The 15,444-nt window shown below is 43.7% G+C and overlaps 1 protein-coding gene across 2 annotated transcripts; it reads left to right on the top strand.

The window, feature by feature from the left end:
- Positions 1 to 10,495, top strand: CLEC12B (C-type lectin domain family 12 member B). 2 transcript variants are annotated; one of them, XM_062195471.1, is made up of 6 exons: positions 1 to 91; positions 3,608 to 3,706; positions 5,303 to 5,521; positions 5,989 to 6,143; positions 6,345 to 6,460; positions 10,124 to 10,495. In XM_062195471.1, the coding sequence occupies exons 1-6, from the start codon at positions 1 to 3 to the stop codon at positions 10,185 to 10,187; spliced, it is 744 nt and encodes a 247-aa protein (XP_062051455.1). In that variant the 3' UTR covers positions 10,188 to 10,495. The 2 variants fall into 2 exon arrangements, with proteins under 2 accessions (XP_062051455.1, XP_062051454.1); XM_062195470.1 differs by having other exon boundaries at positions 10,037 to 10,495.
- Positions 10,496 to 15,444: the final 4,949 nt, after the last annotated feature.

The following is a 15,444-nucleotide window of genomic DNA, read 5'->3' as shown; positions in this document are numbered from 1 at the left end:
ATGTCCGACCAAGTGACCTACGCGACACTCACACTTCAGGATTCCGCCGGGGCAAGAAATAACCGCAACGGAAACAACCTACGAAAAAGAGGTAAGGCATAGACACAGCAGGTTAAACGCTGGGAGGGGCTGGCTTGCGATCTGATACTACACAGACGTGTGCTGTGAGGTCTCCCAAATGGAGACACAATGGTGGAATATACATGGGGTTTTCAAAAAAGTGCATGGAAAATATACAGTCTTTTAATTCCATTTTTTTAACCAAATTGCTGATGTCCCCTCGTGTTAGAGTGAGTATTCCCCACACTGAGGAGAAAATAGTCAGCTTTTAGGGCCTCTTTAAATTTTGTGAAACCACTGTTTCATGAAGCTATGTGCTGGCCGTGAAAAGTTTTGATTGGGCAAGCCAGAGACTGCAATTAGAGACAAAGACTTCTGTTAATAAATATCGTCCTTGACTTTTATATCTTGTGAGAGGGGCACGGGGAATATTCTTTTAGAAGCCAGGTGGGAGGCTTCTAAAATACAGAACGTGGGGAGAACTTTCCTTTTCAGTGGTACAGATCACCACGAGGAAAACTGAAGAATGGGTAAGTGAGAGGGCTTAAGATCTTGTTTCTCCTTGTAAAAGAAATTCTTTTCATTTTATTTGAATGGCAGAGGGGCTGGGTGGGGGGGGAATCTCTTCCATCTACTGGTTCACTCCTCAAATGCCTATAAACTTGGTCTCCCATGTAGCGGTAGAGACCCAAGCACTTTAGCTGTCACCTGCTGCCCTCCAGGGTGAGCATGTGCAGGAAGCTAGAACTGGGAGCAGAGCTGAGACTCAAACCCAGGCACTTTCATATGGGGTGTGGGCATCCCAAGTGGCATGCTAACTGCTGGGCCAACTGCCTATCCCTGGTTTCTCTTTTGTAAGTCTTTTTTTTTTTTTAACTTAGGGAAGTTGAAATCCAAACAATAATTTGTAATGCTAAATCAACAATAAATGTAATTATATGCTATTTATGTATCTTATATATCTTTATCAAAACATAACTGTTGAGTAAATGGAATGTTAGTATCGTTTCCCTTGCAGGGAGGAGAAAACTGAGGTTTAAAGAAATTAAATGATTATGGTTGGCGCCGCAGCTCACTAGGCTAATCCTCTGCCTGTGGCACTGGCACACTGGGTTCTAGTCCCGGTTGGGGCGCCGGTTCTGTCCTGGCTGCTCCTCTTCCAGTCCAGCTCTCTGCTGTGGCCCGGGAAGGCAGTGGAGGATGGCCCAAGTGCTTGGGCCCCTGCACCCGCATGGGAGACCAGGAGGAAGCACCTGGCTCCTGGCTTTGGATTGGCACAGTGCCGACCATAGCAGCCATTTGGGGGGTGAACCAACAGAAAAGGAAGACCTTCCTCTCTGTCTCTCACTGTCTAACTCTGCCTGTCGAAAGAAAGAAAGAAAGAAAGAAAGAAAGAAAGAAAGAAAGAAAGAAAGAAAGAAAGAAAGAGAGAGAAAGAAAGAGAGAAAGAGAGAAAGAGAGAAAGAAATTAAATGATTTAACCAAGTTCATCCAACTGCTGTGTGGTGGGGGCCAGTTCACAGTTTATTCCTTTACACTCATTTGGAAAAAATGACAGCTCTGTGACCAGGAAGTGACATCATAAATAAGACTGTATCCCTTGCCTTCAGGAGATTTGTTGGCAGTTCAGGTTGTAGTTTGGAATCTTGTGAATAATGTGACTTCTTTCTCCTCTTTATATTTAGTTTTAGTTTTTGTGTGTGCATGCATATCAGTATGGTTTGGGGGAAGATAAACAAATGACCAGGGAATAGGCTTTGCATGTGGCAAATAAAGATGATTGCATGTTTGGGGATTATTTATTTATTTTTGGTTTATTTGAAAAGCAGAGAGATGGAGACAGATCTTCTGTCTGCTGCTTCACACCCCAAATGTCTACCACATCCAGGGCTGAACCAGGGTGAAGCCAGGAGCCAGGAACTCTATCTTGGTCTCCCATGTGGGTGACAGGGACCCAAGTACTGAGTCATTAACTGCTGCTTCCCATGGTGCATGGTATCAGGAAGGTGGACTGGAAGCAGAGCCAGGACTCACACCAGGCATTGTGATGTGGGATGTGGATGTGGGTGTCCCAAGCACCAACTTAGGTACTGCACCAAATGCCCGCTCCGGTTTTGTTTTAAATTCTAACTCTAACCTATGAGGAAAAGGGAAGCGTGACTGTGACACATGTGAGAGTGCCCCTGGGGATTGTATGACCCTGGTAAAACATTGGGCCAGGTGGTATTAGGACTTGAATCAAGGAACAGGAAGGTGAGCAACTGAGAGAACCACTTCTGTTTAAAAAGCAATGGAATGCTAAAATTTGAAAAGAGTTAGCCCTGGATATCTGGTCTATTCTGCTGTTTGTGGATTTGACTGTACAATTCTTTCATTGGTAATTTATCAAAGGGAAGCACAAGTCATTTTTAATAGATAAAAGCTACTTTCAAATGTAGAATCATCTGGGGTGGGCATTGTGGTACCATGGGTTGAACTTGGGACAACCATATCCTGTGTCAGAGTGCTTGGTCAGAGCTCTGGCTACTCTGTGATTCTGATCCAGCTTCCTGCTAAGACACATGGGAAGCAGTGGATTGTGGACCAAGCACTTGGGTTCCTGCCGCCCACATGGGAGACATCTAGATGTGGAGTTCCTGGCTCCTGGCTCAACCTAGCAGTCGCTGGCATTTAAGGAATGAATCCGTGGATGGAAGAGCTCTTGTTCGTTCTCTCTCTCTCTCTCTCTCTCTCTCTCTCTCTCCTTCTCTCTCAGTCTTCCTTTCAAATAAATAAATATTTTTAAAAGCAGCAAAAGTAGAAACCAATTTTATAAGGCAGGTGGAACTACCTGCCCTATGCAGATTTGTAATCTCAAAACCGTGGGTCTTTCCTGTCGCCAGCATCATCTAGAGAAGTAGTTTCCACAGCATCTCATTCAAGAATTGCATATACTTGAAGAAGCAAGGTGGGTGATGATGTAAAACTACCTAAAAATTAGGGGAAACCTGCTCTTTTTTTTAAAAAAAAAATTATTTATTTATTTGAAAGAGTTACACAAAGAGAGAAGGAGAAGCAGAGAGAGGCCTTCCATCCACTGGTTCACTCCCACAATTGGCTGTAATGGCCAGAGCTCTGCCGATCTGAAGCCAGTAGCTTCTTCCAGGTCTCCCACGTGGGTGCAGGGACCCAAGGACTTGGGCCATCTTCCACTGCTTTCCCAGGCCATAGCAGAGAACTGGATCAGAAGTGGAGTAACTGGGACTAGAACTGGTGCCCATATGGGATGCCAGCACTGCAGGCAGCAGCTTTACCCACCATGCCACAGTACTGGCCCCAAGAAACCTACTCTTAAAAGAAGGGAGAGTGGTGAAGAAATGGAGAACCAATGATGGGGCCCTCATAATAGATATTTCATAAATACCTAAATAATTTCATAATAGGTATTTTATAAATAGAGGTTTGAGGAAGCCAGCAAGAACTTTGAATATCTCCTGAGAGAAATACACAGCAGAGTTAACAACAATAAGGCAATTGGTTTGCTTACGTCTCTGTTGGCTTTCTGTAGGGCATCCAGCTCCAGCCCCTGCATGGCGCCAGGCTGCCCTGGGTCTGTTCATTCTTTGCCTGATGCTGCTGATTGGGCTGGTGACCTTGGGGATTATGTGTAAGTATCTTTGCATCAAACACACCTTTGTAAGGTTCAGGTTAGGTTATAAAAAGGTGCCACCATCCTGAATCCTCTGATACTTTCCTGCTGCCTCATATCTGTCCCATTCTCCATGTCTTCAAGATATCCTAGAGAGGGCCAATCTCTATTCTCTCAGGATTTTACCCTGATTTCTTTGCTTTCTCTTGATTAACTAGCCTGGACTATGACAAAGACTTATTTTTCTGATTATTGGTTAGAGTAAGAGACTTTTTCTGCCTGGACACACATCCACTTACTATTCCAATGATGAGAAATAGGGAATGGGTGGAGATCTACTCAATGACAGGCATGCCACCCCATTGGCTGCAAAGACTTAGCATACAACCACCTCCATCTACTCACCCAGAAGATCTTCCCAGTGTGAAGAAAACTGCCAAGTAGCAGCAACATGCTGACTTGTATGAATGAGAGTCACACACAACAGGAAGGAAGAGTGGCCTGGTTTGTATGACCAGTAGAGACCTGAGCATCTCTGCAAATCAGTGGAAGCCCCGCTCCCTGGTACTGAAGTCAAAACAGAATATTCTTGTGATTCTGACTCATTATTGGGCAGTTGAGAGTGGACGGCTAGAGAGTCCTGTACTAGCAGTAAGTGGGAAAATACCCATATACATTGCATAATGTTGTTAAGTTTATGGTGGATGCTTTCAGGGGACTTTCAATCAAAAAATTATAAGTGTTGAGTAATAGCAACTTCTCCTCTGTTGCACTAATTTGTTTTTGTATATGTGAAATCTCATGAGTAATTGGGTTTTGGACATACCTCTTTGGACATTTAAATAGAGATTAATAATGTTGCTTGTTCTTTGAAAATAAATGTAGTATTCTTGCACAGATAATTCAGTAGCCAGCCAATTGACAGTTCTTCTACAATGATGTATAGTTTTAAAATTAGTCAAGTTGCAATGATACATGTTCATGGGTTCACCACCAAAGCATAATTTTTTTTTTTTCTAAAAATGCAGTGCTTCTAGTGTAGTGGCTCTTAAATTTGTTGGGCTGATAAATGACCTGAAGTACGTAATAAAAATGCAAATGTATGGATCCAGGGTCTCTGGTGTTGTATTAAAATCTGTTCTCTTTTTGTGAAATAAGTATCTCAAATGATTCTGATGCACATGGCCTGCAGACTATATTTTGAGATACCCATTGTCACAAAGAGGTCTGCTCTTATTAAAACAACAATTAAATCAGCTCCAAATAGAGAAAATATCAAAAACATCCCACCAAAATGAATGGTAAAATGACTGGCACTGCCCTAGATGATTTCATTATATACTCGTTTCAATTATAAATTCAGAGATTTGTAATTATTAATCCACTGTCTTAATATGAGTACAACAATAATTGAAATGTGAACAAAATTCTAAAGATGAGCTATAGACAGTTTGGAACAGTAAGGCATCTGGTATGATGCCATCATGATATATCAATGATTAAGAGCTACTAATAAATATTTTAAAATAAAGGAAATGTTTCTGTGTGTGAATTACCTATGGTTATCATAAGAAAGGAAGGATACATCAACTTGTCTCCTGTTATGTCTTGGAGTTTTGCAGATGTCAAATGAAATTAACTCGGATTCAGAGAAACTGAATCAGCTTCAGAAAATCATCCACCAGCAGCAGGACAACTTATCCCAGCAGCTGGACAACCACAGGAACTTGCCCACGCAGGAAGAATCCCTCAAATCACAGATATCCAGTCTACTGAAGAGGCAGGAACAACTGGCCATCAGACTCTGTGAGGAGCTAATCACTCACACGTCAGGTAGTGGCACTAAGATCCTCGAATCCATCACACTGCAGTTCTCTGGGGTACATTGAGCATGGGTACCACCTCAGAGTTCAAGAGAGTCACGCCATCCAGTGACCCTTGAATTATGTCCCACTAAACTTACAGGGAAGATACATATCTACTCAGTATTCCTGAGGTAAATTTGGAAAGCACCTTGGAATGATGTCAGTTTGCGATGCTTTAGCCCCTCATTTTATTAACTATTTCTAAGTGATCCTACTGTTGAAAGAAGTTAAAAGCACAGCCAGTCATTCTGAGGCCAGTAGACAGAATTCCCATTGTCTCAACCCGTAACAGTGATGATTCCATTCTCAGAGGCTCCTAGAACAGTTATGTTTTCACAGCTCTGGCTCACCAACCCCATTGTCCAGTGAAATTATTGGCCTCCCGTCGGTCTACAGTCATTGAGTTTGCACTATTGGCTGTAATTTCTGTTTCAGACCACAGATGTAATCCTTGCCCCGAGACATGGCAATGGTACCAAAACAGTTGTTATTATTTTATAACAAATGAAGAGAAAACCTGGACTAGTAGCAGAAAGGACTGCATGGACAAAAATTCTACCCTGGTGAAGATAGACAGCGTGGGAGAAAAGGTACGATGGAATAGCCTTCCCTGGGTACAAAAATTGTGCATACAATAAAAGGTAAAGCAAATACAATTTCTGGTTCATGTGGTAGAAATTCAGTGCATTTTGAATGAGAATCAATAAATGAATTTAGTGAATATCCCCACATATCTCTGCACATTGAACAGTGGCTCCCATATAAAGTTTTCCCTCTGTTTCTGCTTTCAGAATTTCCTGAAATCGCAGCCATTGCCCGTGTCGTCTTTCTTTTGGCTGGGATTGTCACGGGACCATTCTGGCAGGGATTGGCTATGGGAAGATGGCTCTATCCCTTCTCCATCCTTGTAAGTCTCTGCTGCGGGCGGGGGTGTGGGAACCAAGCGTTCCTTGGAATCCTGAGAAAATATTACAAGAATCATACATGTAGGTACAAAGCAGGAATAAAACCTATAAAGAAAAAAGAACTTCAGTAACAAATACTGGAGAGAAAGTGACCTGATTTCATCTGTGTGACAAGTTCACGTTGAAGCACTGAAATTTAGTGATTAGTTTAAATGTATTTCTTTATTTTAATTACACTTATAATACTTACTATGTTCAAAGTACTTAATAAACACTAACCCTGTGGGGCTGGCTCTGTGGCACAATGGGTTAAAGCCCTGGCCTGCAGTGCCGACATTCATATGGGTTCGAGTTCAAGTCCAGGCTGCTCCACTTCCCACCCAGCTCTCTGCTATGGCCTGGGAAATCAGTGGAAGATGGCCCAAGTCCTTGGACCCTGCACCCATGTGGGAGACCCAGAAGAAGCTCCTAGGCTCCTTGCTTTGGATCATCCCAGCTCCAGCCATTGTGGCCATTTAGGGGGTGAACCAACAGATTGAGATCTCTCTCTGTCTCTACCTCTCTCTGTAACTCTACCTTTCAAATAAATAAAACAAATCTTTAAAAAAATAAATAAATAAAAGTATTGGCCAGCACCGTGGCTCACTTGGCACCCCGGGTTCTAGTCCTTTTTGGGGCACCGGATTCTGTCCCAGTTGCTCCTCTTCCAGTGCAGCTCTCTGCTGTGGCCCAGGAGGGCAGTGGAGGATGGCCCAAGTGTTTGGGCCCTGCACCCACATGGAGACCAGGAGGAAGCACCTGGCTCCTGGCTTCAGATCAGCGCGGTGCGCCGGCCGCAGTGCACCAGCTGTAGCGGCCATTTAGGGGGTGAACCAACAGATTGAGATCTCTCTCTGTAACTCTACCTTTCAAATAAATAAAACAAATCTTTAAAAAAAAATAAATAAAAGTATTGGCCGGCGCCGTGGCTCACTTGGCACCCCGGGTTCTCGTCCTGTTTGGAGCGCCAGATTCTGTCCCAGTTGCTCCTCTTCCAGTCCAGCTCTCTGCTGTGGCCCGGGAAGGCAGTGGAAGATGGCCCAAGTGCTTGGGCCCTGCACCCACATAGGAGACCAGCAGGAAGCACCTAGCTCCTGGCTTCAGATCAGCGCGGTGTGCCGGCCGCAGTGCACTGGCTGTAGCGGCCATTTTGGGGGTGAACCAACGGAAAAGGAAGACCTTTCTCTCTGTCTCTCTCTCTCACTGTCCACTCTGCCTGTCCAAAAAAAATGGCAGAAGCCATTCTGGATCTCCAGCATCTACAATACAGATGGGTGGTGTTTGTCATAAAAACACAGAAAATGGAATTTTTTGTGACTATTTAAAGTTACGAAAACTAGAGACCAACTTTAAAATTTCTAAAGGAGCACATAGTCCTGCAAAAGTCTTTTTTTTAAATATTTATTTATTTATTTGAAAGGCAGAGCAACAGAAAGAACTCTTTCACCTACCAGTTCGCTCCCCCCAAATAGCTGCAACAGCTGGGGCTGGGCCAGCTCAAAACCAGGAGTCAGGAGCTCCATCCTGGTCTCCACACAGGTGGCAGGGGCCCAGCACCTGGGGCATCTTCCTCTGCTCTTTCAGGCACATTAGCATGGAGCTGAATCAGAAAAGGAGCAGCAGGGACTCAGACCAAGGAGCTCCAATAAGGGGTGCCAGTATTACAGATGGCAGGTTAACCTGCTGTGCCATAATACTGGCCTCTGCAAAATTCTTCTAAAGGCTACAAAACCAAATTTTGAGGAACACCCCTCATCACAACTATGATTAAATGCACAATTGCATTCATATTTTATTATAATATATAGTACTTTTATGTTAAGTGAAATTTAAGATCCTTGCATCTTGATGGTATGGGTTTCTTTCCACCTCCCTCCCCCAACAAGTAATTAATCCAGCCAGCTAACTCCTTGACTGCGAGTTGCCTAAGTTTTCTTAAACTGAGTCATTGCTTCAGCTGTCGCACACCAAATTCCTGAAATAGCAAGCAGTGACATGCATGTTCCTTCCACGCTAGATACCCTCTTGCATTCATGCACTTCCCAAAGTAGTGTCATGGTTATTTCCACAGCAATCTTTTTACTCATGGCTTTAGCATCATATTAAATCAACTAGTCTTTTTTTTTTTTTTCAAAGATAGTGACTAGAATCTTTTTTAATTAAATTACTTTATTGATTTTGAATGACTTTTTTTAGACTTATTCATTGATTTGAAAGGCAGAGTTACAGAGAGAGAGAGAGAGAGATCTTCCATCCTCTGGTTCAGTCCCCATATGGCTGCAGTGGCAGGGGTTGGGCCAGCCTGAAGCCAGGAACCAGAGCTTCATTCGGGTCTCCCACCTGGGTGCAGGGGCCCAAGGACTTAGACCAACTTCTGCTGCTTTCTGCTGCATTAGCAGAGAACTGGATAAGAAGTAGAACAGCTGGGACTTGAACTCACACCCATATGGGATTCTGGCATTACAGGCAGCAGCTTAATCCTCTATGCTACAATGCAGGCCCCCAACTAGTCTGATTTTGCACAGATAATTACAGCAGAAAGCACATACAAAGTAGTATACAAACACACACAAATTATAGTTATGCTTGTGTAACTGGAGCAATATTGGCTATGAAATGATTAAGATGACTTGTTGCTGCAAGGCAGGGTTCAAAGCCCGCAGACCCTCAGAGTTCAACTCCTGGGACCTGTACAGCTGTCAGACAAACCAGAGCATCCTCCTCAGCTGAGGGAGGCTGGCCTTCAGGATGACAGAACCATTTCCTGGCTACTGTGTGGAGGCCACCGTGAGCAAGCAAGGCTAAACTCGAGCGCACCAGGGAGGGCATTTGGCACAGGGGTGAGCAACACGGGTTGGGACATCTGCATCCTGTATCAGAGTGCCTGGATTCGAGTCCCCGCTCCCCTTCTGATCCAGCTTCCTACTGATCACATGCTTGGGTCGCTGCCATCCACATTGGAGACCTGGATTGAGTTTCAGGCTTCTGGCTTCAACGTGGTCCAGTCTCAGCCGTTGCAGGCATTTGAGGACTGAGCCAGTGGGTGAAGATCAGATGCTATCTCTGTGTGTCTCTGTGTGTGTCTCTATCTGTTGCTCTGCTTTCAAATAAATACAAATAACTAAAGCTTTTTTCAAAAAAGAATTAGTACATCTGGTTCTAAAGCAAGAAAAGAATATGGCAGTGTAACGTAGGTCATTTGTAGTAAAGCAAGGGTAGGCACACAAAAGACTTAGACCTGAAAAGGCTAATTTTTCTTACAAAACTCAGGGTTTATCAATTTCTTAGCAGAGGAATTGGGAACTATTATCATAGCCACATCTAACTCGGCCTTTTCTCTCTTCTGTCTTGTCCTCAGCCTAAGATTATGATTAACTTGTGACAAAAAAACCCAGTTGCGCCATTTTTAGGAATTTTGATGGTCAGTGGAGGCAGAAGTCCCTCAGTATTTGCATATGTGATAAGAGTGTAGGGGAATGGAGAGCCAATTTCAAATATGAAATATGTAATTAATTTTGAATCAATTAATTAATTTTCAGATTCAATACGAAAGAACTTGCCCAGATCAACGGATCCAAAGGATGTGCTTATTTGCAAAAAGGAAATATTTATATTTCTCGCTGTGGTGCTGAAATTTCTTGGATTTGTGAGAAGACTGCTGCACTAGTGAGGATGGATGATTTGGATTGACAGGCGTCTTCCAGATTTACCAAGTGGGAAGAGACTCGCGAGTAAGCCCAGGTGAAACAGGAGGAAGCTACAGAGCTGGAGCCGAAAGCGGAGCACAAGCTGACCCCGTGTTGACAACCATCAGCAAGTGGAGTTGCTTCTTAGGACATTCTCCACTTCATTGTCTGATGTCTTCTGTCTGGCATTCTTATCCCTCAGTCTTCCTGCATATCACCTGCTCCTCTGTTACCCTCTACAGATTTAAAAGTGTGTGAGCTAATCCAACTTTTGTATACGCACCAATAGAAGTCGAACGCAAAGGAATTATATCCAGCATAAATTTTAGTAAGAATTACAAACAAAATATACTAAAGCCCGAATTTTGGAATACATGTGATCTTTTATCATAGTTCAAGTGAACAGGCCTTATCAGTTTACAGGCCTGAAACACAAATCACATGTACATGGATTTTAAAAGGAACTTTATTCTTTCTCTTTCACAGTTTAATACCACTATCACTCTCACAAAGATAAAAATTATTCAATAAAGGTCAAAAACCCTGTGCCTGGCCCTCACACATTTGTGTTTCTCTTTCTTTCCATGAGAAGGATAATTTCTTCTTTTGTTCCTCTATTTCTAACCAAAACAGGATTTTTAGTAGCAAATTAAATATCACTGTTGGGTATTTTGTTCTTATGAAGAGATGATGGTGTTGCTTCCCCCAGGATCTTGTCTTGGTTAATTCTCATGCACCCTCTGACTTTCACACTCACTAAAAGAGACAGTTTTCCATGCCGACCTCACAGGGACTCTGGCTTCTGACTAAATCCTGTTGTTCAGAGCCCTCTCCCTGCCGCCCTGCCATCACCACGTTCTACCCGGCAGCCTCTACAGCGTGCCGGGCTATCCAGAGTTCTTCATCAGCCTTTGTGTCAAAACATTTCCTTCTTTGTTTCCTCCTGATAACTTGGCTTCTCAGAAATTTCAGCCTCTCCCTCTCTCCCACCTCTTTTTCAAAATTCCTGAGAAATAGTTCCTATATATGTATATGAATGAAATTTTATATATATGAGTTTATACATATGTATTTATACACACAGAATCTCCATATATCTCATAAAAGTGTGCATTATCTCATTCCACTTTTCTATGAACTTTTTGAAGTACCCCCATACGGAGAGAGAAAAATACTATGCACATATAAAACATACTGTCAAATTTCTGGGGGAAGGCCACGTTTTTTATTTTTGTGGATAACTTTTACTCCCTTAATGAGTAGTTATATAGTTTCTAAACCTGGCTTCATAGATTTACACGAATAGTTCGTGCAAAGCACAGATTCCCAGGCCATGCCTCAGTTCTACAGGATCAGAAGGAATGGAAAGCAGGACTGGAGAACGCACAGGATTCGTGAACCCCACAGGTGATTCCTATAAATACAACCTAGGCGTTTGGCAGTGTTTGGGTAAATGACCTCAATACCAACTTCCTGAGCTAACAATGCCAGAGGCAAAGGCGCTGGAGCCACCCTCAAGTTGAGCGGCTCTTTCACCATTGCTAACAAAATTAGTTTGGGTTGTGCAGCCCAGGTTAGATCAGGGCAGGATAAACTGAGATCCTAAACTGGACCCTAGCTCAGCCTGGCCCAGCTCCAGCTGTTGAGGACATTTGGAGAGTGAACCAGCAGATGGACAATCTCTCTCTCTCTCTCTCTCTCTCTCTCTCTCTCTCTCTCTCTCCCTCCTTTCAAATAAATTTTTTAATGAAGTATAAGGTTTTTAAAAACTGAGACAGAAATAATGACAGTTCTCAGCTATTTCATTGTTACAGCCTTGGGCAACAACCCGGTCCTAGGAGATTGATAACCATTGATAAGAGACAGCTGATGAGAGTATGATTCCTCTTGCTGTTTGGAAATCTTCTCATTGAAATTATATTAGGGAGCTTTGAAGACATCCTGCCACCATTTTAGGATTTCAATTTAATTGATCAGAAATGTGGTTGGGTTGTTGGAAAAAGAATCAGTTTCCCATGTAACTCTAATGGGAAAGCTCTAAGGTTGAAAGCCATTGTAGCAAGGTCAGCCCATGGCCTTCTAATATCAGAAAAGCAGGTGAACTAGTTCCACAGGTGAGAACGCCATGTAGTTGAGACAGGAGGAAGAGTATCATGACCTAAATCTAGGGTTGGTGGCATGTTTGAGGCTGTGCCTGAACACGGATAATCATGTTTGCATGTATTTGAGTGCTCATAGAGAAAGTGTGGACACACATCAACCTTGTTTTCCAATGTTTGATGGGAGTAAAATGGGACCCAAAGAGGAGCTCATTGAGCATCCATTGTGACGCTGAGGACCAGGAGAGAGTCAGACTCTGAACAGGTATCCAAAGCTCACAGGGTGGTCCTGAAGCAAAAGTAATCTTTTATTTCCCAGGTATGTTAGCCTTGCTAAACAAGTAATTCATTCTCTCTCTCCCTCTCATTTCCCTCCCTCTCCCTCTCCCTTCCTCTTCCCTCATCCCTTTCCCCTTCCTTTAGGATCTCTAATAATATATATTTTTTTTTAAAAAATCTCCTCTCAGTTCTTATGTCTTAGCTTCCAAGTGTACAAAAGTCCCCCAGCTTCTGACTGGGCAGCAGGATAGCTTGGTACTTAATTTCCGAAGTCAGCCAAGCCAAAGGTTACATTCGTATCCTCAATTTCAGAGCTGTGTTTTAGACCATGTCTTGATCCATCTTGTGTTGCTGTAACAGAATAACTGAGACGGGACAATTTATAAACCTGTTGGCTCACAGTTCTGGAGGCTGGAAACTCCAAGACGAAGAAGGTTCCAGGAGGTTTTATGTCTGGTAAGGCCATCATCTTCCAAGATGGCACCTTGCGTGTACCTCCTCCAGAGTGGGGCAAGGCTGGACTCCCCCATCGCGGAAGGAACAAGAGGCAAAAAGGGGCTGACTCGCCTTTTTTTTTAATCCCACCCACAAGAGCAGAGTCCCTCTGGGTAAAATACCTCTTAAAGTCCCACCTGTTAACACTTACCATGATAATTAAATGCTAACATGAGTTTTGGAGGGGGAAAAAACATTCAACCCATAGCAGAACGGATACTTAAAATCTCTAAGCTTGCTTTGTAAGCAATAGAGGGATTTAATGGAGAAAAAAAGTTAGATGCCAAGCATATGGTATGGTGAATACCCAGTTAAGTTTAGCCATTATCACTATCCCCTAGTTTTAGAAAAGGAAAATTCACTAGACTAATTAAAGTGAGTTTATTTGGGAACAATAAAAAAAAATTCACAAATTCCAAAGCTCCCAGAACCAGAGCAGGTCCAGAGAAGTGCAACCAACCATGGCATTTACAGAAAATGCCACTTACAGAAAAGCACACGAGAGCAAAGAAAGCAGCTGCTTGGCCACAGCGTTTACAGCAGTCAGCTGTCAATCAGCTACAATTTCGCTCGTTAATTGCGTACAGCCGAATCTGTTCACCAGCCCTCTGCTCAAGCTGCGTGGCTGTTACCAACCTCAGCGTGGGGTGGGTCTGTTTGGCCCAAAGCAAGAGCCCCGTGCGAATCCACGGCCTCCTGCAAAGTCCTCTCCCGCGCCTTCTTCCAGAGGAATCAGAGAGGCTCGCCGCCTTCCAGTGCTGTGCTCCACCGTCCTGCGCCAACGCTCTCTTCCTGGCACACAGGTGCGCATCTCTCTTTCTACACCCGCTGCTTTCTGGAGGGGAATTATCTGCGCCTGACTGAAAGGTGCCTCCTCTTTGTAGGAGTGCAGTGACCGCTGCTCCCTGCCGCCCGCCATGGGCTCTTCAGGAGAAAAGAGCCGGTGATAACAGGGAAGAAAGCCGTAGGGCTCACCTGAGACCGGGCCTGTTGCACACAGAGCATGTGCATGTTTTCTGAGCTCGCTCTCATGTGGAGGCCAGGCATGTGGTCGGCAGGAATAGGTTCTGGCCCCGTCGTTGGCTTCCTAGCGCTCAGCACTGGAACTTGGGAGCAGTAACTTTTGTAGTTACGGTTACCAAAGGACTAAGGCTGTGGTTGTCGGTTCAGCAGCTTTTGTTGTCTGAAGACAGAATTTGTTTGAGAAAAGTTGCTCTCCAGGGATGGCCTTGATGTTGAAGGTTCCTCCCACCTTTTAGGTTTTGATTCAATTTTTCGGTCTACTTATTTCCTCCTAAATCCAAAAAAGCATCTGTTGATTAACTATATATATATATCTTTGTATGTAGTAACAGGTGTGTGTTCAGTGTGTTCAGTGAATCACTTCTAGACTTCTATACCTGTTCTTTGCCATCACCTCTTAGACATAATTCATCCAATTATTTAAGTGACAGCCTTGTCTTTAAGAAAATGTAAAAAAAAAAAAAAAAACCGGCTTCCCTAGACCTTAGGGTATATGAATATAGGAGTACATATGTGTGTAAATGGTCATGGATAAGGAGAATGTTGGGCACAAAACAGGGACAGTTAGGAACAGGAGCATAATTTGCTGGAGTTGTGAGCCAGGAGCCTAAGACAGTGGAAGTGTTGTGTGGTGGAAACTGGGCTGTTGTGGAAACTACTGGCTTGGTGCCGATCTCTGCCCCTCCCCCCCCCCCCGCAAAAAAAAAAAAGTATTTTTGTGGGTACAGCAAATAAATGTAACCCTCTAATTTTTTTTCACAAACAGCATTTTATTAGGAATAGATTTCAAGGTTCCTTATGGTGTGTCTCAATAAAGCAACACTGGTGAGCTTCAGGTTTCAGTGCCAAAGAGGGACAACAAATACTGTTTCCAAGTCCCGTGCTGATGCTCAGAGGGGACTGTGCTCTCTGGGAAAGGGAGGCTCTCTCTTTAGCCCTTCTTTAAGGCCTCTTGGTTCACCTCTTTCAAGTCCTCCAGTAGGAAGTGTGCCTGGGTAGGCGGCTAGTTCTCTGCCAAGGTCAGCTTTCTGGCGTTTGGGAGCCTCGGGCAGGGCACAGAGTTGGGGGAAGCGTGCGTTTTCAGGCCTCCTGTCGGGAGCTGCGCTAACCCCCTACACCCTATAGGATGTGGTGTTCCCTTGGTGCGGTGGTATCACACGGGGTTTTGTGTGTAAGGCAGACTTGGTGACGGACGCCATGGGTGATGTATGATGGAATGGAGAAGAGCATTTCCTCATTACACCTGTAGCAAGTGCTTTCTTTTTGTAAATCTAGAATTTACTTCACTTGTGAAAGACGGTAGCAAAAACCAAAACAACAAGGTTGCTTCTAGCTTCTACAACAGAATTCACTCCCTTATTTTTT

This window comes from Lepus europaeus, chromosome 6, assembly GCF_033115175.1.
Source record: "Lepus europaeus isolate LE1 chromosome 6, mLepTim1.pri, whole genome shotgun sequence".
NCBI classification, from domain to species: Eukaryota; Metazoa; Chordata; class Mammalia; order Lagomorpha; family Leporidae; genus Lepus; species Lepus europaeus.
Note: the sequence above shows the minus strand (reverse complement) of the source record. Positions and strands in the feature narration are given on the sequence as shown.